This window comes from Hyperolius riggenbachi, chromosome 3 (assembly GCF_040937935.1).
Source record: "Hyperolius riggenbachi isolate aHypRig1 chromosome 3, aHypRig1.pri, whole genome shotgun sequence".
In the NCBI taxonomy this organism is placed as follows: Eukaryota; Metazoa; Chordata; class Amphibia; order Anura; family Hyperoliidae; genus Hyperolius; species Hyperolius riggenbachi.
The window spans coordinates 317,309,818-317,335,389 of NC_090648.1; the positions used below are offsets into that span (position 1 = coordinate 317,309,818).

The 25,572-nt window shown below is 42.1% G+C and overlaps 1 protein-coding gene across 3 annotated transcripts in view; it reads left to right on the top strand.

The window, feature by feature from the left end:
- Positions 1–25,572, top strand: part of HMGA2 (high mobility group AT-hook 2) — a 169,014-nt gene that overhangs the window by 6,255 nt on the left and 137,187 nt on the right. The window contains exons 2-3 of one of the 3 annotated variants that reach the window (XM_068272758.1): positions 271–344; positions 6,997–7,086. In XM_068272758.1, coding sequence (XP_068128859.1) covers positions 303–344; positions 6,997–7,086 — 132 coding nt within the window. In that variant the 5' untranslated portion in view covers positions 271–302. Of the gene's footprint in view, positions 1–270; positions 345–4,379; positions 5,101–6,996; positions 7,087–25,572 lie in introns of those variants that run through there. The other 2 variants (XR_011030025.1, XM_068272756.1) reach the window with 2 other exon arrangements.

A 25,572-nucleotide genomic window follows, 5' to 3' on the forward strand; every position in this document is an offset into this window, starting at 1 on the left:
TAAACGGGATAATCGAACGTTTTTATTGTACCATGTATGGCCACCATAAGATTTCATTCTGAACACAATTACAAATGTACACTAAATTCCCTAAACCCCTTTACAGCATTGGGGGTTGAATAATTTTGAACACAACTGTAACAGGAGATGGGATGTTTACACAAAATTAACTTAGTTCGCTTAAAACCATCCTCATTTTGGCACCTTTTAAAAGTGTGTTCATGTATCAACTGACAACTACCAACTGTCCTCTCTATGGGTTATCTGCAGCAAAGTGCGTTAAAGGAATAATATCGATCAACATGTTTTTTTCAATTGAGATAGGAAGTGTTTGGGAAGTTCTGGTAAGTACTGGTGTATACATTTGAATCCTTATCTCTTTGTTTACTGTTATCTAATTCCCTTCACACTTTTTTGATGGCAGTCTGCTGTAATTTGACGGCAGAGTGAGCCATGAGGAGAAGGGGGTATTCCCTCACAGTGCATCTGTTAAACCTGTGTGTGCAGAGCTCAGCCAGAGACAGGCAGAGCTTTCTCTTACAGAGAGCAGAGGAAAATATATCTTATGTGCAACATAAACATTTGTAATTGTGTGTGAAACCTGATACCTGACAGGCTTTTGTTTTGATATAACTCTACTTCGATATTACACTGTTCTTAGCACGTCAGACTGCAGAGATTCATACCTCTGCAAATGAGACAATCCAAATGCAGATAAAAGCTACACACAGTGAATTACAGCTTTTACCAATGATATTTAACATGAAAAGTAGGAAAATGTTTACACAGCTACTTAGACATTATTTGTACATTGTCATTTTAGAACACTTGGTTTGATAGTGTTCCTTTAAACAGAATTACATGCATAAAGTCTCACCGCATGATAACTAGACCAGATTGCAGCACATTACATGCAATGTATTCTGCTCTACTCACCGTTCAGTAAAACTTTATGCACATAATTTTGCTTTATTGCTTACACCCCTATGATCATAACCACTTTGTCTTCAGACAGGAAGATGTTGGGGGACCCATAATACATGTAAGGCTATTTGTTACATTTGCAGTGGTTATATCCATTTATGCATGTATTCATTTTTTCCAGCTGGTGCAATCATTTCAATCAAATCCGCACAACATGCTTGCTCACAATGTGCTTTGCCGCAATATGGAAATCACAAACAAATATGAGAATTCATGGACAGAATAATGTGATCACAGAGCGCCAGAAGAATCGCACAGAAAAATGTTGGAACAAGTGTGACCCCTGGCTTACTCTGTCAATTGCCCCATCTTTTCTCCTGATCTCTTTGTACTGTTAACCTAAGCCAGGCATGGGCAAACTTGGCCCTCCAGCTGTTAAGGAACTACAAGTCCCACAATGCATTGCAGGAGTCTGACAGCCACAGTCACGACTCATAAAGGCAAATGCATTGTGGGACTTGTAGTTCAGTAACAGCTGGAGGGCCGAGTTTGCCCATGCCTGGCCTAAGCCAATAGTTTTCACTACCTTTATGGCACCCCTTAGCAAACCCTGAACTGACTCAAACCCTAATACCTTCCCCAACCCTAATCTTCCCTGATGCCACTATCTCCAATAGTAGCCGTCCCTGTTGGGAAGGAGAGTCCTGATAATTGCTCTGGCGTAACCCTGAGCCCTATAATACTAAGTCATTAACTGCAATTTCACAACTAGAAAACAGCAATGTTAAACGTAGCTCTATCTTCTCAGCTCTCCGAAGTGGTAGTCATAGAACCACACATCCACAGACTTTCAGTGCTGAATCTAGGGTGTGTACAGGACCCCTCTCCTTCAGCAACACCCAGGCAGCACCTGAGTGCATTGGTTTCCCACCCACCCTGTCCACTGGAAGCTGCTCTATCATGTACCACATGCTGTCCCTCCTCCCCCTCCATAGTAACAGATGTGCCTCCAGGCCAGCTAAATGTGTGTCCCAATCGCTGGCAGGCGACAATCCACATACATGTGTGCGAGGCTGAACTTGCACAAAACTGTCCACAAATCAGCGTCACCTGCCACCTCATAGAGGAGAATGTTGCAGCATCTTTCATGCACAGCTTCCAAGTCAGATCTGGCTGATAGCCACCTAAGTAGAGGGGAGCCTCTAGATTATCTAGAGGCCTCGTCTGGTCCTCCTCCAACCCACTGCTGCTTACTAGGCCCCTCTTCTTCATGGCCACATTCTTGTCCATGTACAGGTGCAACTAAGCAGGAGCAGTTCTGAATTACTACTCTAGCTGTCCTTGCACCTGGGCAGTGTGGCCTCGCTCATACACTGATGGGAGTGCTGGCACAAAAATATATTTAACAAGGCTTGTTGCATATATATTTAGAAGGTCCCAGCGCTGGAGCAATGAGATTTAGGGGGATGGCTCTCCTTTACTAAGAATTTTTTCTTGTCACAGGTACACAAATCTGAGATGGGGTAATGTGGGGGGAGATAAGAGGATTTACACTGGACGCTGTCAGCGCCAGTGGTCCTGGATTACTATGAATGCACTGTCCTGGCCACGCACTTCCTCCTTTAGCCTTGCTACTGCACAGGCACAGAACATTCCCGGATATGGGCGCACGATTGAGGAGGTTCGTGGCTAATAGCGGCAGAACAGAGGAGGCCCGAATGGACACTGAGGGAGCTGATGGATTACAGGGGGCTGGAAGAATCCCCAGATAAGTATAAATCCTCTTCTCCTCTCGTTGCAGGTACACTTTATGAGACCTCGAAGGATACCTGTGCTCATGCTAAATTCTAGGCCAGGACTTCCCTGAATGGCTGAGCTCCATCTTACATGTGTACTGTGGATAAACAAAACTGCTGCTGTGCAAAAAATTAAAAAAAATGTTAAAGGAAACCTAAACCGAAAGGGGGGGGGGGGGGGGGGGGTTGGGAGAAGAGTCACTTACCTGTGGCTTTTACCAGCTGCCCTGTGCTCGCAAAGTCAATCAACAATCCCCCGGTCCCCCGCCGCAGCTAAGTTTCGTATTGCCCCAATTGGCCACTGCGCCTGCATGGCTCTGGCCGTGTGCATCCTTGTTCAGGCTCCTGTCGTCAGGCACGTCCTGTGAGATTTTCTCCTACTGTGCCTGCGCAGGATGCTCCTGACGCAGTAGCCATCGACTGGCCAGTCGGAGAATCGGTGAGTGACTTTGCAGGCGCAGGGCGGCTGCAGGGGGCTGGTAGAAGCTCGTAAGTGAAACTATTTTTCCCGCTTCGGTTTCGACTCCTTGTGGGGACCGGTCTATGAGTAAAGCCTAGAAGTAGCTCAAAAGGCATTTTAGTGGTAGGGGCTCTTAATCAAATCACTTTTTTTACTACGTTTTCTCCTAGGAGATAATGTTTCATCATCTGTTTAAAATATATTTTCAGTATTCAGCAATTTAAAAAGTACCAAAAACTGGGTTTAAAAGGCATCTTATTGTCATGGTCTGAAAATATTACCTAAGATAACACTCAGGAGAAAAAGTGAATTGGATATGGGCTCCTAGCATGTGAAAATATCAACTAGGAGAAACTTAAAGGGAAACCGTGACCAAGAATTGAACTTCATCCCAATCAGAAACTGAAACCCCCTTTTACATGAGAAATCTTTTCCTTTTCACAGACGGATCATGGGGGGTCTGTATTGCCGATATTGTGATGAAACACCAACCCACAGTGTGATGTCAGGACCGTGGTCCTGACTGTTTCTTGTCTGTGAACCGTATTGCATTGTGGGAAATGACAGCTGTTTACAGCTGGGTCCAACTGGCAAAAAAGCAAGCAGCATCTCCTTCCAGTGACATCACCTGCCAGCAGTAAAAATGTCACCATGTGGTAAATGTCAGAATGTAAATCAGGGAGAGGAAATATTTAAAAATTGGAAAACACTGACTAAATAATTTATACATAATTATTGTAAAAATGAAGCACTTTTGTATGACTTTATTTTCACTGGAGTTCCTCTTTAAGAGAAAAAAGTAAATTGAATAAGGGCCATTATCAAGATTGTACAATTAGTATAAATTAAAATAGGCTTGAGTATTCATTACATATTTAATTCACTAGCACTGCACAAAGGTCTACGTCACCGGTTCACCCTCATTCTTTAAAATCAGGCATTAAATCTACAGGACAGTCACTAGTCTCGTTGGCCAGAAAGTGTTAGAATTTAAGTATGTTTTTTTTCTTTTCACCATCTGTTTAGTGAATATAAAAGAGGAGTGAATTTGTATTTTCGATTTCTAATCTTCTACACATGTGTAGATGGGTTGCAGTTGTCTGCAGAAGGCATTGCAGCGCTGTGATCCACCGTGCTTCTTCCGCAGTTCATTCAGGGAATCCCTGGGTTGTCCCTTTAAACTTGCTTGGAGAGGGGCCACTAACTCGTAGCCACGTGAGTGGGTCTCCTCCGTCCATCCATGCAGTGCTGTATGTAGCGCGATACACCGCTGCTGCTGCTACCGCCGCCGTGCTGCTGTTGTGTTGGCCACTGCCTCCTCCTATTTTTTCCACCCACGGGTAAGGTGTTTTTTCTACCCATCCCACTCTAATCCGTGGGCTGGCCTTGTATCACATGCCCTACTCACACAAACACAAGACCTCCCTTACCCCCCAAATCACACACACGTGTGGGCAACCAGCAATACTTATATGTGTGCAGTGGAATCCCCAGACCCACGTAGGAAAGTTGTGTCACTAGTTACCTCCTGTGACCTGAACGTCCCAGTCAGCTCCTCATCACAATCACATACACTGTCATTGATCCTCCACTATCAGTTGCAGCACGCAGAGCACATCGCAGCCCTGTAGTGTGTGTCTATTGTGAGTAGCTGGTCACTACACTAGAGGAGATCCCCTCGCTCTCCTCCTCTTTCTCTTCTCTCGCCTTGGCAGCAGCAGGACGTCCGGTGCGGCGGCGGTAGCGGCGGCTCCTCGTGTGGATCCCTCAAGGTGCAGCAGGAGATCGTTAAGTAGCATCATCATCATCATCATCATGAGCTCCAGGGAGAGTGCCCGCCAATCCACTTCCGCGGAGAAGCCTGCATCCCCCTCGGAGTCACCGAAGAGAGCACGAGGGAGACCCCGGAAACCGCAAAAAGTCAGTACCCGCATCTTCAGCTCACCGCACTGCATCAGGCGCGCTGCCTGCCTGCCACACACAATGGCTAGCAGTGCACTCATTCATACTGTGTGCCTGTGGGAGTCAGTGCATGCAGGGGGTCTCCCAGGCGAGCCTCGGGGGCAAGGGGGGATGGAGCAGCAAGACCTCAGCTGTCCTTTGCTCATAGGGAACCAAGATTCCACATTTTCTCAGAAGGGAGATTTACCTTTCTGTGCTGCTAGTCAGCTCTACATGGCACAAGGCATCTCTTGCCTGCACACCAGACAATGGGAATTCCCTCCTTGAAGCATACAGTTTATTAGGGTGCTGCTATAACAGGAAACTATTTTATCTCAAGGCAGATACCCATGGCATGCCTATTGTTCTGCATTAATGATATTGAGTCTGTAGTATTATTATGTATTTATGTAGTGCAGACGTTTTCTGCAGCACTTTACAGAGTGCACCGAATGATTCATGTCACTAACTTTGCTTCACAGAAGCTCACAATCTAAAGCCCCATCAGCCCTACCATAGCCTGATATCCCTGTCTAGTGCAAATGTGGGAGAAGCACTAATTAACCATCAGATCGATAGGCTCAATCAATAATTTTGACAGGTCTGATGAGGATTCCGATCGATTTTGTACAAAATTGATCAGAAAATCGCTCGGAAACCTAATCGGACCTGTCGTAAATTATTGATTTGATCTGAAAGGAAATTGCATGGTGTGTACCATGCATTGCTATGTTTATGGGATGTGGGACAAAACTTACACAAACACAGGGGGAATATACAAACTCCAGTCCATGTAGATGCTGTCCTGGATGGGAGTTGAAGCTGGCACACTATCACTGAAGGGCAACAGTGCTGGCCAGCTAGCCCTCATACTGCTTCTCTTCACAAGGGCTGTTGTTTGTGTGTGTTTTGCCTGCGGATGTAATGCATTATTTGGAACCGTTTTCATTCATGAGATATTTTTAGGTCTTTCTGTGTGCTGCCTGGATATTGGTTCTATGTGGTTATGATTGGAGGGAAAGCAGGTTTACACACTTTATCAAAGCCATCAAGCATGCAGCTGTCCCTGCTGTTGTTAGGCAGCACAGAATGTTCACACAGAAAGAATGATTTTACATGAGTTGCTTTGACATCCTTTAAATATATTATGTGATACATTTATGGTCCTGATCATAGTCTGTTAGCAGTATGCAAGTCACATGATGCAATATCAGCAAAGTATTTTTTTAACTGAAACATGCTGACTTGTCCTAAGTAAAGGGTCGTGTTTACAAATGAACACTGTTGTTGCAGTATTTTTTTTCCACTCTAGACGTCACATAGTAAAAGTTCACAGCCTTTACAAAAACCTTTTTCAAGACTTGTCAGTGCAGTAGGTTTAGCTGCTATAAAGGAGTAGCATTTCCCTGGCATTTGCTTGGGTACTCTGTTTTCTGTGTATGTATATATACATATAATATATGTGTGTATATATATCTCTGTGTGAGGTTTAGCATAGACCACATGTGTGTGACTTAAAATGTTCCTTCAGATTGCCTTGAGTAAAATGCACTTGAAACAAAGTAATGGCAACTAAGTTAGGTCATGTTCTTTGTTTTTATATTTGAGGATATAAATTGTAATGAGCTGAATGTCATTGGTTAGGAAAAGTTACAGTCCTAAGTGCACAACTTACATTTTTATTACCTATCTTGGTGTGTAATTGTTTTCCTTTCCTGCAAATCATTGGATTTGTACATTGGTTACATATGTTTCCCTGTAAGGTTTTAATAGTAGAGTATATCATGGCAAAAGAAGGTTTAGCTAAATTTGGTGTGTGGGGTATTTTCTCATGTTAAGTTCTTTCCACTATACCAAGTTTATTTCTGTATTTAGGAGCCGGCAGTTGGAGAGCCTTCTCCTAAAAGACCCAGAGGAAGACCTAAGGGGAGTAAAAACAAAGGTCCTTCAAAATCAGCACAAAAGGTGAGCTTAGGAGCACATGCCTTCTCAGAAAGCAGCCTGTGAATGTGTGGCCAAACTATGTGTTTTATGTGAACTTGGCTCTAGCATTTTTCATCACTTCTTGTTTATAGTCACGACACATGCTAGGAATTCATTCACATCTTTTAAAATTAAGGACAGCACAACCCTTCATTGTGCTTGGAAAGTCCCCACTTGACATCCAGTGTCCCATTTTCACAACCTTGTATTGAGCTGTTGTAGTTGGTCATTTTTTTGTAAAGACATTTTAATTAGTAGGTGATATAAAATACATATGTACAATGTGCGATTTCCATTTGGTGCTGTTCCTAAACAGATTAGTATTTGTCTGATATTCAGATAAGCCAAAGAACAACTGTAAGCACCAATATCTAATTTGTCATTCTTAGATGTGGGAACTGTTCTTATCTTCACCTAACCGCATAATATGCATGTAGGACATATTTCAGGTGGTGACACTGATCTCTTGCAATATTTGATGATGAGTCATGTCCCAGAACCACACAAAAGGGCATCCTTGTACATTTTTGATAGAAAACTTCAACTGTACCCTATGCAGTAAGTAATAGATGAGAATCCGCATTGTATTATCAGACTTTAGTGTTTAGGCATCATGTGATTTAAGTATAAGTTCACTAGTTTCCAAGATAGCACTGATCAGGTTTGTTGCTTGTCACATCTTCAATATTCTTCTACATAGTAAATGAAATGAGTAAAATGCATAAGATCTGTGTGAACTTATATTAAATGCTGAATCATGTATTTATTTGTTTTGTGTTTGTTTGCAAATACTGTTGCATAGGTAAAGCTGTGTTTGACCTTTTACAATATATAGAGAGGCATATTATGAGCTGACAAGGATTGTTTATCAACTATTTCCTTGCATTTGATCAAGGGAATGCACAAGTTATGCATGATTTCTTTTCTTGATTACCTTAAAAAACCCTACTCACAGTTAAGGGTTTGCTACACACCAAAATAAAAACTATAAGCAAGTATTTTGTGATTTTGGATAATTTTCTGATTAAAAACAGGATGGTTGCTGATGGTTTCCTGTGTCAACTCATGCCCCAGTCATCTGTCACCTCCTTAAAGGGGTGGGCTTAAGTGTTATTTTTTTTGTAAGAAGCTAAACATGGTAGACTAGCAGCAGGAGGATGGTATTTGCAGCTTGTGCCCATAAATGAACTCATTGGAATGTATTACTTTTGTCTTCAACATGGAAGTTGAATATACAACTTTACAACATCCCTAGCAGCCATGATAAGCTCTCTAATACATTGCTACATGTACAGTGGTTGGATGTTCACAACTTCTGTATGGGCTTTGCAAACTGTCCTTGGACCACCTCATAAAAAAATATCTTTGCATGTAGAGTTTGCTGAGGGAGCTTAAAACTAACTCCTGTGATTGTTGTGTTGGTTGACCTTTATGCTGCATCCCCTAGATTTGGATTGTTTTTGTTGTACAGCTGAATCATGGCACCCATTCTACAGCACATTAAATACATATTTATTTTCAATATACCAGTTTCTCTATTCATTTGTAACAATGCTTTTCCTCTGCCTGTAAGACAACTTTGAAAATCCATTAAAACTGCTTTTTCTGTGCCTGCAAAGATTGTTTCTTGGTTTTAATTTAACTGCACATCTTCAGCTCTGGCCGTGCTTTCAAAAATAGGCATTTTCTCCATGGTAAAACCCAGGGATCTAGTTTTGCTTTAGGGTAATTCTGGTTGTTTTTTTTTTTTTTTTTTGGGATCTGTCAGTAATGCAATCTGTTTCTGTGGGTTTTTTTTTATTATTATTTATTCCCAGGCTTTAATCAGAAACTGTGACTGAACACAGAGTCTAAAGCATATTCAAAAGTTTTGATAAAACCATAAGTATTTTGTGATTTGGGATAATTTTTGGATTCAAATCAGGAAAGTTATGCTGATGGTTCCCGCTGTTGCCTCATGCCCCAGTCATCTGTCACCTCCTTAAAAGAGTGGGTTTAAGTGTTATTTTTTTGTAAGAAGCTAAACATGGTAGGCCAGCAGGAGGATGGTGTGTGCAGCTTTTGTCCATAAATGTACTCACTGGAATTTATTACTTTTGTCTACAACATGGAGGTTAAATATACAACTTTACAACATCCCTAGAAACCATAAGAAGCTTTATAATTCAGTCAAGTGGTTTTCTCTTACGATATTGCTCATGACAACTAAACATGTATTACATGACATGCCAGGAAACATGAAATAATATGCATTGAATAAAGCCGTGCTTTTTTTATTCCAAACATTACATCACTTACCTTATGGCAACTAAACTGACTGTAAAACCCAATGCTGAAATATATACAGTAGACTGGGTAGGAGGAGTCACCCCAATTGTATGAGTAATGGTATTAGTGCATGAGGTCTACCTGGTACACACCATGCAATATCCCATCAGATCCACAGGTCCAAACTATCATTTCTGACAGGTCCAATCAGGTTTCCAATTGATTTTGCACAGAAGTGATCGGAAAAATGATCGGAAATCCAATCGGACCTGTTGGAAATGATCAATTCGACCAGTCGATCTGATGGGCAATTGAATGGTGTGTACCAGGCATTAACAAAGAAGAAGGAAAAGTCCTAACCCTATTGAGAGGCTTAGACTGTTTATTGGGAATCCGAGGTAAGAGGGATGTGGAGGCTGATCTTTATTTCATTTTAAATGATGCACATTGCCTGGCTGATCTGCTGATCCTCTGCCTCTAATACGTTAAGCCATATACCCTGAACAAGCATGCAGATCAGATGCCTATGACAAACCTGACAAGATAAGCTGCATGCTTGTTTCAGGTGTGTGATTTAGACCAGCAGGACTTCCAGGCAACTGGTATTGTTTATAAAGAAATAAATATGGCAGCTTCCATAGGTCTCACACCTTGGGTTCCTTTTAAACACAAAAACAAGGAACAACACGTTTGACGGGATTCGTACACTTTTTCAGGTCAATAACAAGCAGCGCCTGCACTTAGGTCAGCAAGCACTCGGAGCGCTAAGGATACATATGCTGAAGGAGGAGACCTCCATCGGCTTCCGTTACAATTGTCTTCAGTTGGTGCTATGAACAGGTGAACGGCAGAGCAGTGCAACAGAAGAGAGACTAGTGAAGCAAGGGGACCTTTCACTATCAGTGAATTTATAATGTTTATTTAGGATTTTGTGGGGGTCACTTAGACATGCTAATCCTAAGCATACTAAATTCAATAATAAAAGAAAAAAGAGAAGAGTGGAGAAAGGAAAAGAAAGAAAGAAAACCAGAGAGATCTGTGTTTCCCAGTTCCCTCATTGGACAATAACTGTCTATCATAGTGTATTAGTATCATAACCAGAGACCGACATAGCCCGTATTAGATATGCTTTCTTAAGAAGGCAAATTGATATAACGACAGGTTGAAAATTGACAATCATGCTACAGTATTTTAAAAACCCAATTGGCAATACAATCTTTTTTTTACTATCTGATTAAAAGATTCATTTTAATGTTGATGCATGTATGGATTGACTATGTACAGTACAACACATAATAATCACATCATTAAGCTTCACAAGAGTTTTTAATTTGCATTTCATTTTAAAAACGAAGCATTTTAGAATGTGTAACTGTATACTTTCAGGTGAACTGGAGCATATGCACAAAATTGGTTAATAAGACCCATTATTCAATGAACTAGTTTAGTCTATTTGTGGCATCCTTCATAATGGAAGCTGTTTTTTGGAGGGTGATGCAGCAGCCACAGCAGGCAATGGAAGGAGGTCAGCAGGAACCCAGCGCTGATCTAGTGAGAGTGTATAGCGTGTAATGCTGGGAATACACGGTTCGTTTTTAAGCTGATAAGATGGTTCGATAGATCATTTCCGACATGTCCGATCTCACTTTCGATACTTTGGCCACTCGTTTTCTGATAGAAGTGAATGGAAAAAGATCAGAAAAATGAGCAGGAGATAAGCGAATCGAGAGCTAAATCGAGTGGCAAAAAAGGTCGAGAGCAGAAACGCACGGCAGAAATGAACCGTGTATTCCCAGCATAAGGGATGTTTTGGGATGATGAGGGGGGGGATGGGGGGGGGGTTAAATCACATGAGTGTTATTACTATTTCTGGTTGACTTTACATTGGGAAAGAATTGGAGATACATTAATCAGTCTGCCTGCTCACTGTGAGACAACTTCAGATCCTTAAAGAAAACCTGAACTGAAACTTAAAAGTCAAAATAAGCATACACAAGTCATACTTACCTCCTGTGTAGTCTACTCCTCAATCTCTTTTTCCTCTCCTGCGTCCTGTTTGTCGACTGTGATCAATGGAATTCTCCGTCCTCCATTTTGATAATGGCCATTACACCATAACAGCTTTCTTTCTGGTCAGCACACAGTTAAACTGTAACATCGCCTACTTGAGCCATAGGGAAACATGGACACATCAGTTCTCCTCTCAGCTGTAACTGACAGCAACTGATATATAACCGACAGCAACTGATATATTTCAGTTCTGACAAAATGTTGTCAGAACTGGAAGGGATTATTGTCAGAAGAAAATGGTGAGCTTCTGAGAGGAACTGATGGCAAGGTAACTATGTAATGTTCATTTGAAGTTACCTCAGGTGTTTATTTTAAATAATTTTACTCAGTACAGGTTCTCTTTAAAGGACCACTATTGCGAAAAAATGTAACATTTAAAATCCAAGTGTATGCATACATGTAACATGTACATTTGCCCAAGAGGGAAATGCACTATCATTTACCTTTTTCCCAAGTCGCTGTCACTAACAGTAGTTAGTAAAAAATTGACAGATGTGATAGGTTTTGGACTAATCCACCTCCCTATTGGAGGTTGTCAGCGTTTCCTTTATTTTCAAAAGCACTTACTGAATGGCAGTTGCTCAGTCCAACTGCCAAAATAATAATAATATTCAAGCAAGTAGGGACCCTGGCATCTTTTTATTGATCCCTTCTAAAGAGGTACTTTTGTGAAGGATAAAGAAAATACTGAGAATCCCCCATGAGATTCACTAGTCCAAAACCTGCCAGTTCTGCCAGATTTTCATTACCCACTGTAAGCGACATTGACATAGGAAAAAAAAGTAATTTACAGTGTATGTAATCCTGGAATAAATGTACATCAGCTGAAAATGTAAGGAGCACCAATACCAAGGGATCTTAAATGTATGTGTATATGTGTATTTTAAATCATACAGTATTTGTTGATATTGTCCTTTAATTGATTATATCAAATCAGCTGCTATTGATTAAAAAATACCTTCATCAATCTTTGTGTAGGTACCAATTTACAAATTGTTTGAATGAAAGCAGGTTAAACTGGTCTTCCATTGTGGTGGTGACTAATGTCAGGTAGATGGATTGATCTTGACACATTGTGGAATGCAAGAAATGCACATTGCCTAGAAGTATGTACTCTGGGGACCATAGTAAGCCGACAAATCAAGTCACATTCAAGCCAGTTACAGGAATTCAGAAAACCATACTGCTTTTTACGAATTTTTACTACTTCACTAAAATGTATGTTCCTATTGTAGTCTATTGTACTTCACCTTGATGCAAGTACACCGAATTGAAACAAAACCTGCCCAGTTGAAAGCAATTAATGAGACAAGAAGAGTTTAAATTATGTATGTCAACTATCTAGCTATCGTTAGGCAGGAAACCCACTGAAACCCAATCTGAGGTTTACCCATTATGCAACATGATCTAGGTATCCACATCCTCCTTACCTTTGTACAGCAATGAAGTCATGCCTTTTTATACACTTCTATCACTATCAGTATCCTTTTCATTGTAATTGTTTAATATTACCTATTAACTGAAAGTGTCTCATTTTTACTCTTTATTTTACTGTTTATTTATAGAGCATGCATCTTTATCCAGAGAGAGTTCTCCACATAGTGCACACACACCACACTGTCATATCAAGTTTCCCATAGGTTGGAATGCTATTTTGTTAATGGAAGTGCATACCAGTGATGCTCAGAGAAAACTCCTCAGGCAGCCTGACTTGACAAGCACCAGCATAGTGGGGGAGATTTATTAAGACCAGTGCTAGGAGAACTGTAGCAAACATTCATCAGTTGTCCAGAGCTGTCTCATTGGAATACTAGTTTCAACTTGCAGTTGATACATGATTGTTTGCACTGGGCAACTGCGTCACTTTTTGTTCCAGTTTTCTTTGCATTGCTCTTGAGAAATTAAACTCAATGTGTAATTCAGCTCCTATAGGGAAGAGCTATAAGTTGGCAAATCATGATTTAATGCATGGAAGAGGTGGGTGCTATTGGAACAGTGATTCTATGCTATGAGCAGGGCTGTGGAGTCTGTAAAAAAATCTTCCAACTCCGACTCCTCAGTTTATGAAACCACCGACTCCAACGCCGACTCCAGGTATCCAAAATTGCTTCGACTCTGACTCCTACTCCACAGCCCTTGCATTGCAATGGAGTGGGTACAAAAATCATCTGACTCCAACTCTGACTCCTCAGTTTATAAAAACCTCCAACTCTAACTCCAGGTAACTAAAAATTGCTCCGACTCCCTGATTCCAACTCCACAGCCCTGGCTATGAACCTGTCTTGCAAAGATGTTGCCAACTTGTAGATAGGACATGGCATTCCTTATGGAACAAACTATTTGGGTGGTGCCAATAATACCACTCAAAACTTTGAAAAACTTTGAAAATGATGTCACTCTTATTTAGAAGGCAGCATGGGTAAAAGTACAAAATGTTTAAACCACATTAATGTACAAACCACATAAAAATCTTAGCTCACATGGGTTTACGGGTATACATAAAGGGCTGTACACACGCCTTACTAAGGTGGGCAATAATGACCGTCTCAGCCAATAGTCAATGTGTGTCCAGTGGCTGCTGACCCTCAACCCGAGACAAGCAATTGCATTGTCTGTGCTGCTCCCCCGCCAAGCCAACCTCGTGACATTACACACGCGCCACTCCTTCGCCCCTCTGCTCCACCCCATAGCAACAGAATGTATTACCAGCTACATAGCTGAATGCGTCTGTAAAGGCCAGCCAACGATGTCGTCTAGGGGATCGGGTCCTGATCCCTGATGGGCGACATATGTCAAGAGGTGCGTATGCATCTTTAGAAAGAAAGTATCCCAAATATTATTATTATTATTATTATTATTATTATTTATTGTATTTATAAAGCGCCAACATATTACGCAGCGCTGCACAATAGATAAATGGGTTAACATACAGGTAGAACATACGGAAACTCACAACAAAACAAGATCATGCAAATGATTTGATAACAATACAGTGTCATAGGTCAAAATAGAGACTGTTCGAGTCCACAAGAGGGGTGGTTGTGAGTAAGATTGCATAATCAAGCTGGATACATTATGGAGGAGGGCCCTGCCACAGGCTTCAATCTAAAGGGTGGGGTGGAGACAATAGGTGCGTCTTTTGAGAGTGGGTCTAACAGAACATATTATGGTGCTGGTGTAGGGGGGTATGCGAGCATGAAGAGGTGAGTCTTGAGAGCTTGTTTGAAGCTATTAAAGGTGGGGGCGAGTCTGACGGCTGGTGGGAGAGAGTTCCAGAGAGTAGGGGTAGCCCTGGTGAAGTCCTGCAATCGTGCGTGTGATTGAGTTATGTCTGGTGCGACTAAGCGCAGGTCATTGGAGGATCGGAGGGGGCGGGCTGGTATGTGCCTGTGGACCAGATCAGAGATGTAGGTCGGGCAGGTCTTGTGCACTGATTTGTAGGCCAAGCACAGGATTTTGAAATTGATCCTAAAGCTGATGGGGAGCCAGTGTAGTGCTTTACACAGCGGAGTTGTAGAGGCGCTGTGGTGAGAAGAATGTATCAGTCTGGCTGCCACATTCATTACCAATTTAAGTGGGTCAGTACGGTTAGAGGGGAGGCCAGATAAAAGAGAATTGCAGTAGTATAAGCGGGAGATGACAAGGGCGTGTATAAGGAGTTTAGTGGTGTAAGGGGACAGGTAGGAGCAGATCTTGGAGATGTTGCGGAGGTGGAAGTTGCAGGATCTGGCAATACCTTGGATGTGGGCTGTAAAGGAAAGTTCAGAGTCCAGAGTAACGCCTAGACAGCGGGCTTGGGAGGTAGGGTGGATAGTAGTAGTTTCAATAGTGATGTGCAGATCTGGGAGGGGTGCAGCTGTGCGGGGTGGGAATATTAGAAGCTCAGTCTTGTCCAAATTAAGCTTCAGGTACCTGGCAGCCATCCAGGAGGAAATGGATGTGAGGCAGGTTGAGACTTTGTCCATGGTAGAGGAGGAGAGATCTGGGGTGTGGAGATATATCTGGGTGTCGTCGGCATACAGGTGATAATTGAAACTCATGGAGGAGATGATTTTGCCAATTGAGGCAGTATAGAGTGAGAACAGTAGTGGTCCTAGGACGGAACCTTGAGGAACACTAACTGAGAGGGGTGTAGGAGTGGATGAGGAGCCATTGAAAAATGTTGTGAAGGAGCGGTTGGAGAGGTATGAGGAGATCCAGGCTAAGGCTAGGTCCTGAATGCCCATTAGCTGCAGGGAGTGGAGGAGGAGGGAGTGGTCGACAGTTTCAAATGCCAAGGAGAGGTCCAGGAGGAGCAGGATGGAGTATTTACCTTCGGCTTTGGCAAGCGCAAGGTCGTTTACCACTTTGGTGAGGGCTGTTTCTCTAGAATGGGCTGTGCGAAAACCAGGCTGCAGGGGATTGAGAAGGGAGTTGGAGTTAAGGAAGTTGGTCAGGCGTTGGTGGGCCAGGCGTTCAAGAATTTTTGAGGCAAAAGGGAGGAGAGAGATTGGGCGGTAGTTGGATGGCAGAGCAGGGTCGAGTGAAGATTTCTTTAGCAGGGGAAGCACAGTGGCCTGTTTGAATATGGAGGGGAAGATGCCGGTGGAGAAGGAGAGGTTGAACAGATGGGTGAGGACAGGGGCCAGATCAGAAAAATGTGGGCGCAGAGAATCAGATGGGACCGGATCTAGGGGGCAGAAAGTGGCAGGTGAAGTTGCCAGCAGCTGGTTGACTTCCTCCACCGTGACAGGATTGAAGGAGGTAAGGGAGGAGAAAGAGGCAGGAGTCGGATGTGGTGGGGAGGCGGGGGCGATAGAGTGGAGGAGAGAAATATCCCTCCGGATGGTTGTAATTTTGTTGAGAAAGTAGTTTGATAGGTCAGTGGCTGAGAGGGTGGAGGTTGGGGGGGGGGGGGGAGGTGTGGGCTTAAGTAGGGCATTGAAGGTGGCAAAAAGACGACGTGGGTTGGAGGCTTGGGTGGCGATCAAGTGAGTGAAGTATATCTGTTTACTATCAGCGAGGGCAGTATGGTACGTCTGCAACTTGGTCTTGTATCCCAGGAAATCATTGTTGTGGCGGGATTTCCTCCATTTGCGTTCTGCAGCTCGTGTCTCATTTTGTAGTTTTTTTGTGAAGGCAGTGTGCCAAGGTTGGGGGCTGGGGCGACTGTTGGTACGAAAGGTCAGGGGAGCAGCATGGTCTAAGGCTGCGGAGAGGTTACTGTTGTATTGAGCTGCCGCTTCGTTGGGGCAGGTTAGGCTGGGGAGGGAGGAGGAGAGAGAGTGGAGGGGTGTGGCTAGTACATTGGGGTCAAGGTTGCGCAGATCTCTCTGCCAACGTCCAGTTTGGGGAGGGGGACAGGGGGTGCTGGATGGAGTGAAGGTGATGAGGTGGTGGTCGGAGATGGGGAATGGTGTAATGTCCAGGTTGGTAAGTGTGGTGGCTTTGGAGAAAATTAGGTCCAAAGTATTACCAGCACTGTGGGTTGTGGCGTTAGTATGCTGAGTGAGGCCAAGGGAGTTGGTGAGCGAGAGAAGCTGAGTGGCAGCAGAGGTGGTAGGCTCATCAATTGGAATGTTAAAGTCTCCGAGGATGATTGTTGGGAGGTCGGAGAACAGGATGTGTGGGAGCCAGGAGGCAAGGTTTTCTAGGAAGTGCGATATTGTACTGGAGGGGGGGCGGTATAGGACTGCAATAATGGCTGGGAGGGGATGGTAGAGGCGGATAACATGGGCCTCAAAGGAAGTAAAGTACAGAGAAGGGGGAGGGGTAAGGACACGGAAGGTGCAGGATGGGGAGAGGAGTAGGCCCATCCCTCCCCCAGGCTTGTTATCTGGTCTTGGGGTATGGCTGAGGTGTAGACCCCCGTAGGATAGGGCTGCAGCTGCAGGCAGGTCAGAGGGGGTGAGCCAGGTCTCAGTAAGGGCAAGAAAGGTGAGGGTTTTTGAGATAAAGAGGTCATGGATAGTTGTAAGCTTGTTGCGGATAGATCTGGCATTCCAGAGAGCGCCAGATAGAGGAAGAGATTGTCTGACTGAGTATGGGGCGGATGGGAATGAGATTGGGGCGAGAATGTTCGTGGGTATGGGGAGGGTGGGAGGTGCGGCGGGGAGAGGGGCTTGGTGGGTGAATTTGGTTGTGGTGGGTGAGGTGGGAAGTATGAGGAGGGGAATGGGGGGGCTGGGAGACCGGAGTGGGCCTGGGGTTAGGATGTGTGGTGAGCAGTGGACAAGGGACCAGGGGGAGGAGCAGATGGAGCCAGAACATGAGGCACCAATAGGGCGGGTGATCAAGGGAAAGAGGAGGAGGTATGAGGGGGGTACGCATAATGATGTGTTGGGGATACATACTGTTGCACTGGGAGTGGTGGTGAAAATAGGTAGGGAAAATGGTGAAGCAGAGGTTGGAGGATACTTGGTGGTGGGCTTACCTAGGGCAATGGAGCAGCGTTTAGTCGTTTATGTGTGCAGTTTGTTTTTATTTCTTTCAGATGACTTAGGTCTGTACAGAGAGGCGAGAGCATACTCTCAGATATAAAAAAAACCCCACTAACAATCCTACTAAAGAGGTAGGGTCATAAAGATTTCCAGAATTACAGGTCTATGCTATTAATAAACATGGACATGAAATTGTTCAGCAAAATTGTAGCCATGAGAGTAAATTAAGTTTCTACCTGTCAGGCACAACCAGATCAGGTTGATTTTGTTGACAAGTCCTTGGCAATCTAATGCTGGGTACACACTGAGATTTTCTGGTCGATTTACTGTCAGATCGATTATTTCCAACATGTCCGATTTGCTTTTCGATCGATTTCTGAGCATTTTCCGATCGATTACCGTGCACTTTAATAGGAAATCGATCGGAAAACGATCGGAAAGCAAATCGAACATGTTGGAAATAATCGATCTGACAATAAATCGACCAGAAAATCTCATAGTGTGTACCCAGCATTAGGAGGATAATTCATTTAGGGCTGGTGCACACCAAAACCCGCTAGCAGATCCGCAAAATGCTAGCAGATTTTTAAACGCTTTTTTTATTTTTATGAGGCGTTTTGCTAGCGTTTTGCGGATTGCTGCTGCGGTTTTCAGTATAGTAGATTTCATATATTGTTACAGTAAAGCTGTTACTGAACAGCTTCTGTAACAAAAACGCCTGCAAAACCGCTCTGAAGTGCCGTTTTTCAGAGCGGTTTGCGTTTTTCCTATACTTAACATTGAGGCAGAAACGCATCCGAAATCCAAAAAATGCCTCACCCAGGCATTTTTCGTTTCTGCAAAACGCCTGCCGCTCTGGTGTGCACCACCCCATTGAGATACATTGACCAAGCAGATCCGCAGCCGCAAGCGGATCTGAAAACGCGGAAAAAGCCGCTCGGTGTGCACCAGCCCTTAAAGAGGAGCTGTCAGCCATACTATCTCAGAAAAAAAACACATATATAAGTAGATAATACTTGCTCTAATTACATATTTCATTTGTATGTATTGCACTGTCCACGTTTGGATTTTAGTGATTTTTCTACTGTAAATAAAGAGAAAATCCTTCTTAGCATTTCCCATTTTAAAGAGACACTGAAGCGAAAAAATATTATTTTCAGTTATATAGTGGTTTTTTTTTTTTTGGTTTTTTTTTTTTATAACTATGCATCATTCTCTAATATTTGCAGTTTAGACACTACTCAGCATTCTAAATTGTTGTTGGATAGTGTAATGGTTAAGGGCTCTGCCTCTGACACGGGAGACCAGGGTTCGAATCTCGGCTCTGCCTGTTCAGTAAGCCAGTGCCTATTCAGTAGGAGACCTAAGGCAAGTCTCCCTAACACTGCTACTGCCTATAGAGCGCGTCCTAGTGGCTGCAGCTCTGGCGCTTTGAGTCCGCCAGGAGAAAAGCGCTATATAAGTGTTTGTCTTTGTCTTTTAAATGGGTTCAAAAGTTCACTAGCCTGCTCTGGAAAATCTTCCCTGCAGAGGGAAAATAAGATACATTGACTTTTAAAGCTTATTATCTCAAGTGTCTGGCAGAGTTATCTGCGACTTTGAAAGTCGTGGAGCTCAATGGCCAATTTGCATAGATAACTGGAGTTTCTTAGCTCTTCTTTTACTGGAAACAATTAGACTTCTGTCTCTGCTGCTAATATTTTTTTTTCTTAGCTGTACTACACATACAAATCATTAAATCCATATTTTTTTTTCTTCAGTGTCTCTTTAAGTGTAGCTATTTTGAAGCCAATCCTGATGTCATTTCCTCCCTTACTCTCCTCTGCCTGATTTGAATGCCTTTCATTATAGAAAGTGCATTGTCTCAGCATGAGAAATATTGTCCAATCAGAGAGGAACAGAGGTGTGGGAGGGGAAAACAGGAGGGAAAGAGGCTTCAGCCAATCGGGGTGCATTAGTTAAGTCTGGGGGGAAATAGAGAAGCAAAAAAGGACAACCCAGCATGCCCTGCAACTTTCTTTTTGTGTACCAAATTTTGTGTGTACCAAATAAGGCCCGGTTCACACTTGCGGTTCTCTGCCAAACGGACCGGATGACCTGACCGGATCCGGAACGGAATGCAAACGTGTAGCCTGCACCATTTTCAGGCAATTTCCTGGCGTTTGCGTTTAGTGCTATAGAAGCGCTAATCGCGATCGCAGAAAAATCGCTGCAGTGTCCAGTGATTTTTTTTTCCACATTAATCGCGGAAATATCACTCCCGCAAGTTTTGCCCTTTTAGGTGTGAATGGGGCCTAAGTCATCAACAATGTTCAGGTGAACCTAAAGGTCTTGTAACACTTAATGCTTCAAAATAAAAGCAAATCATGTAGGTAGAAATTGGATAACAAAGAAAAGAATGACAGAGTAAGTTAGAGTAGAGAGAAAAAAAAGGTCACTTTCCAATTAGCACCTCCCAGACTAGCTGCCACCTGAGAGCCCCAACTAGCCTCCCACACCTATGTTAAGAGTAAGTTAGGCTGTCCTAAGTTGACAAAGATAGCAGAGAAGTCATTAACCTTCCTCTTATGTAAGCTTTCTGTTACTATCCATGATGTTAATGGGAGGATTTTGACGTGTATTAAATCAGCCATAAAATACCCTCAGAACAATTATTTATCATCCAATACCTTGTTAGGCATCTTTATCCTTGAAAGGATTGGATTTCATATTTTTAGTGTGACCCCCTTGGCCTGTCCTTTGATAGCGTACCCCTCATTTTCAATAAAAAAAATTGGTAAAATAAACCTCAAGGGAATACTATAAGTAAACAAAAGATTGTTACCAGAATATTACTAAGGAATATTTTGAACACATCTCTTAAAGGGACTCCGAGCAGTGCAGAAACTATGAAAAGATGCATATCATTTTAAAGCTCTCTTTCTCCTCTTTCCAATGATATATAAACCACCACCCTACGCCTTTTAGTTTTCGCTATTTTCGCGATTGAAATTGCCGCGGCCGCAATTTCAATCGCGAAAATAAAGAAAACTAAAAGGCGTAGAGTAACGATTTAGGTGTCGCCAGAAAGAGGAGAAAGAGAGCTTTAAAATGATATCCATCTTTGCATAGTTACTTGTATTACACAGGACGACACTTTCCCCAGTGTCAGCAGCTCCATTCAGCAGAAAAAGTCGGCCTGTGTAATACAATGTAACTATGGAAAGATGGATATCATTTTAAAGCTCTCTTTCTCCTCTTTCTGGCGACACCTAAATCGTTGCCCTACGCCTTTTAGTTTTCTTTATTTTCGCGATTGAAATCACGGCCGCGGCAATTTCAATCGCGAAAATAGCGAAAACTAAAAGGTGTAGGGTGGTGGTTTATATATCATTGGAAAGAGGAGAAAGAGAGCTTTAAAATGATATGCATCTTTCCATAGTTTCTGCACTGCTCGGAGTCCCTTTAAATCTTTTTTTTTTTTTTTAATATTAACTATAGTAACATTTATGGTGTCAATTTTTGACCCATGTATTTACTTCAGGCCAAAGTCGTTTTTTTAAACATAGAACCTTCCTACAAATACACAATGAAAAGCAGAACAATTGTAATACAAAATTGACTTGCTAAGTCCAAAAAAAAAAAAAAATACATCGACCAATCAAGCAAGTCACACAAATAAAAATAGAGTACTTTTTCAAAGCATCTTGCATTTGTTTGGTGTGTGTGTGTTTAGATGCATATGTGGCAAAAAGTGACACTTTGTAGACGGTTCTTTGCAGATATATATTTTTTGCAGTAGCACCATAATGTGTTTGTCTTTCTGTCCTTATTGTTGGGGATGACCTGACACCTATAACAGGATATAAGCTCGACGAAGGCTGAAAGGCCGAAAGCTTGCTTATTTTTATTCATTTTTAGTTAGCCAATAAATGGTATCATCCTGATTTAAAACTTCTTGCTATTTATTTTAGAATCTGATGGCCTCAGTGGAGTTGTGGCTGTGCTGGTTGATGTTGAGGCAAGGTTAGATGATGAGGATGCTGGCGCCGATGCTCTTTGTGATATTGATGGTGTGGATGGAGTGATTGTTGAACTGTGCATCTGTCTGATCAAGGCTGCAGCGATTGGATCTCGAGACACCCTTTCTCTTTTGCTCAATGTGTGCCTTGACAAGGGAACTGCCTAGCTCCTCAAAAATTCTGCGTTTGTTCATTTTTGTTGAGTTCCACCTTGGGTGGATGTGGGTCCATAACACAAACGCATTGGCCTCAATTCACTAAGCTTTATCAAACACTGTATCAAATGTTTGATAATTTACCTCATGGGTAAAATCAAATTTCGAAGTCACTAAGGTGTTATAGATTTATTTAATGTTTTATCGATAAAACATGTGATAACTATATAACACCTTAGTGAATTATTATTATTATTTAGTATTTATATAGCGCCGACATCTTCCGCAGCGCTGTACAGAGTGTATGTATATGTATATATATATATATATATATATATATATATATATATATATATATATATATATATATATTCTTGTCACTAACTGTCCCTACCATAGTCATATGTCTATATTGTGTAGTGTATGCATTGTAGTCTAGGGCCAATTTAGGGGGGAAGCCAATTAACTTATCTGTATGTTTTTGGGATGTGGGAGGAAACCGGAGTACCCGGAGGAAACCCACGCAGACACAGGGAGAACATATAAACTCCTTGCAGATGTTGAACTGGCTGGGATTCGAACCGGGGACCCAGCGATGCATGACGAGAGCGCTAACCACTACGCCACCGATTTTACCCATTTATTTATGTATTTATTGTATTTATAAAGCACCAACATATTACGCAGCGCTGGACATTAGTTTAGGTTACAGACAATATTTAGGCGTGACATACAGCAATATGACAATACAGGAATACAAGAAAAACCAGATCACGCAGCACAGTATGACTACAAGGTAATGCTTAGTCAGTCACTGGATGGGAGCATGGAGATTAGGCAAGTTGAGTTGACTCTTGAGTTCACTCAAATGCATAGCATGGGTGCACAGTAATGGAGTTGCATGATCAGGTGGGACACAAAAGGAGGAGGACCCTGCCCAAAGGCTTAAAATCTAGAGCAATAGAGGTAAATTATCAAACGTTTGATAAAGTGTTTGATAAAGCTTAGTGAATTGAGGCCATTGTATGCAGACACATCTAGGATGTTATAAAGCGCAACCACTGGTCATCTCCTGGGCATTCAATGACAAGTGTGGATATCAGTTAGGTTGTCCACTCCTTTAGGCTCATACACACGTCGGATTTTTCCAAACGACCCATCATTTGGATGTCCAAACGATCGGAAAAATCTGACTTGTGTATGTACCTTTAGTTTTTTTTTTTTTTTTTTTAATTTAATCCAGGATAATTGTGGGCTTTTTTTTCACCTCTTGGGGGGGCAATAGGAAACAACAATGTTAAAGAGAGTGGAGCCCTGTTCTTCACCTGCAACATTTCAGTGAGCAGCTCAGGTTTAGATTTTTTTTATTGTGCGTACCATACTGAGTTTCTCACACGTGAGATTGTGAACCGCAGTCCAGTAGCCCTATCGTTTTCCTTGTTTTTTCTCAGGGACGTGACTTGTAGGTTTACCTGTGATTCCATGCAATGCTTGTTTTTGCATCACAGGTTGCCCAGATTTTTATGCCGTATTGCCTGGTTTACTGGGAATATACTGCCAGAAGGGGCATTTTCCACAGAAAGGGATAAACCATTAATCTACTGTTGCCTGAAGAGCATAGATTTTTTTTTTTCTGTGTATTCTGATTGATACTCTACTTCATCTTCCTCCTCAGACACTTGCTCATCCATATTCTATTCTACTCTGTGTCCTCTGTCTCATTTTCATCCAAGATATAATCCAGTATTTGGCTTCCTTTAAACATTATCACTTTTGCATTCTGCATACTCTAAAATGAATTAGTCCTATATACATAGGATGTCCATCTTTGTTTGCTTTTTTTGTTCAGGGAAGGATACAACAGGCAAAGAGATAATCCCCTCCCCAACTATAGCTCACAGGGTGGAGAGAGAATTTGGCTGTCAGTGGGATGTTGTCTGACAGTGTTACTGAGCTTGAAAGTGTTTGTGATTTCAGATTTCAACAGTCGAATGACGTGCATTACTAAAAAGCTGTATTTTTGTCTCATCTGTCTAGAGAATTTTCTCCTAAAAGGATTGTGGCTTCCACAGATAAATTTAACAAACTCCAATCTTGCTTTTTTTACCTCTATTTGTCAGAAGATATAGCGTCTCTTTTCATTCTGATGGCAAATGGTTCAATCTAGCGCTGCTGTACCCTGTGCCTGAAGGACAACTTGAATTTGTTTGGAAGCTGATCGAAGTTGTTTATCCACCATTTAAATAATTATTTATTGTATATTGTATATCATCATTCTTTCTCTTTGGTCCACGTTCAGAGACTAGCTATATTGCCACGGCTGTAAATTTCTTTACAGTGTTGCACATGGTGGTTACAGGAACATAAGAATCGCTGCAGATATACCTGTGTGTAGCTTTAGAATTGTCCATGCTTTTCTATAATTTTGGTTCTCAAATCCTCAAACAATTCTTTGACCTTATTTCTTTTCCCCATGCTCTGTGTGCTACACACAGCAACCAAAAACAAGATTCAGTCAACATTTCTCCATTTTGAGTGATTGCAAGTGGGAATTTGGCATTCCTGAACTGTCATATTGCTGTATGTCACCCCTAAATATTGTCTGTAACCTAAACCAATGACCAGCGCTGAGTAATATGTTGGCTCTTTAGAAATACAATGAATAAATATTGCTAGCACCTATAATATTGCTATATGCTTAAAAACACAATTATTTTGTACAATTCTGATAAGGTGCCAATCATTTTTCCCAAGCCATTTTTGACATTTTGTTTGGAATTTCGAAGATTTTTTTTGTTTTTTCTGCTTTTTTGTATTCTTCCAGTGCCAACAAAATAAATAAAAATAACAATAGCAAAGCATTTGTAATTGCAACAATATTCTGGAAGAAGTGGGACGTAGATACAAGGGTGCCAATATTGCTGACCAGCCATGTACCTTAAAATGCAGAAGTGAAAACCATGAGTCTTTCAGGACATTTGATTAGAAAATGAAATAAAGTAACCCCAAAAATCTTGAGGAAAAAGTGAAACAGTCTGGGGCATGACCATAAGGTGTGCAAAAAGTTACATCTACAGCCAAGAAAACAAAAACCTGCATTCCTATTTGCTAAATGAGTCTTATCGGGGACTCATTGCCATCTGGGTAATATTTTGTAAGCTGCCTCATCTGTGGCTAAATTTAGTGGTAAATTAGATAGACACTGTCTCCCAAACCTCTGCCTAGGCTTCATGTGATTTAGTCCCCCTTAGTCAACTCTCCTATCTAGCCATCTTGGCGCAATTAAAACTAGATGAAACAATAGCACACATGTCATAGAGCCCTTTAAATAAGGCCTCAATTCTCTATACATGTGGAAATCCAGTGACGAAGCTTGCTGAATCAGAATCTTTTGCTTAGGAGAATATGGTGGTAAAGCAGGTGAAACCTATTGGAAGATGGTTGTGACCAGTGGGAGCAAAGTGTGAGTGCAGTTTGCAAGCAGTGTTTGAATATGGCACTCATGAAGTGAGGTCTTCCATGTGGCAGCCAGTTTTTGCAGCGTTTGTGATGCTA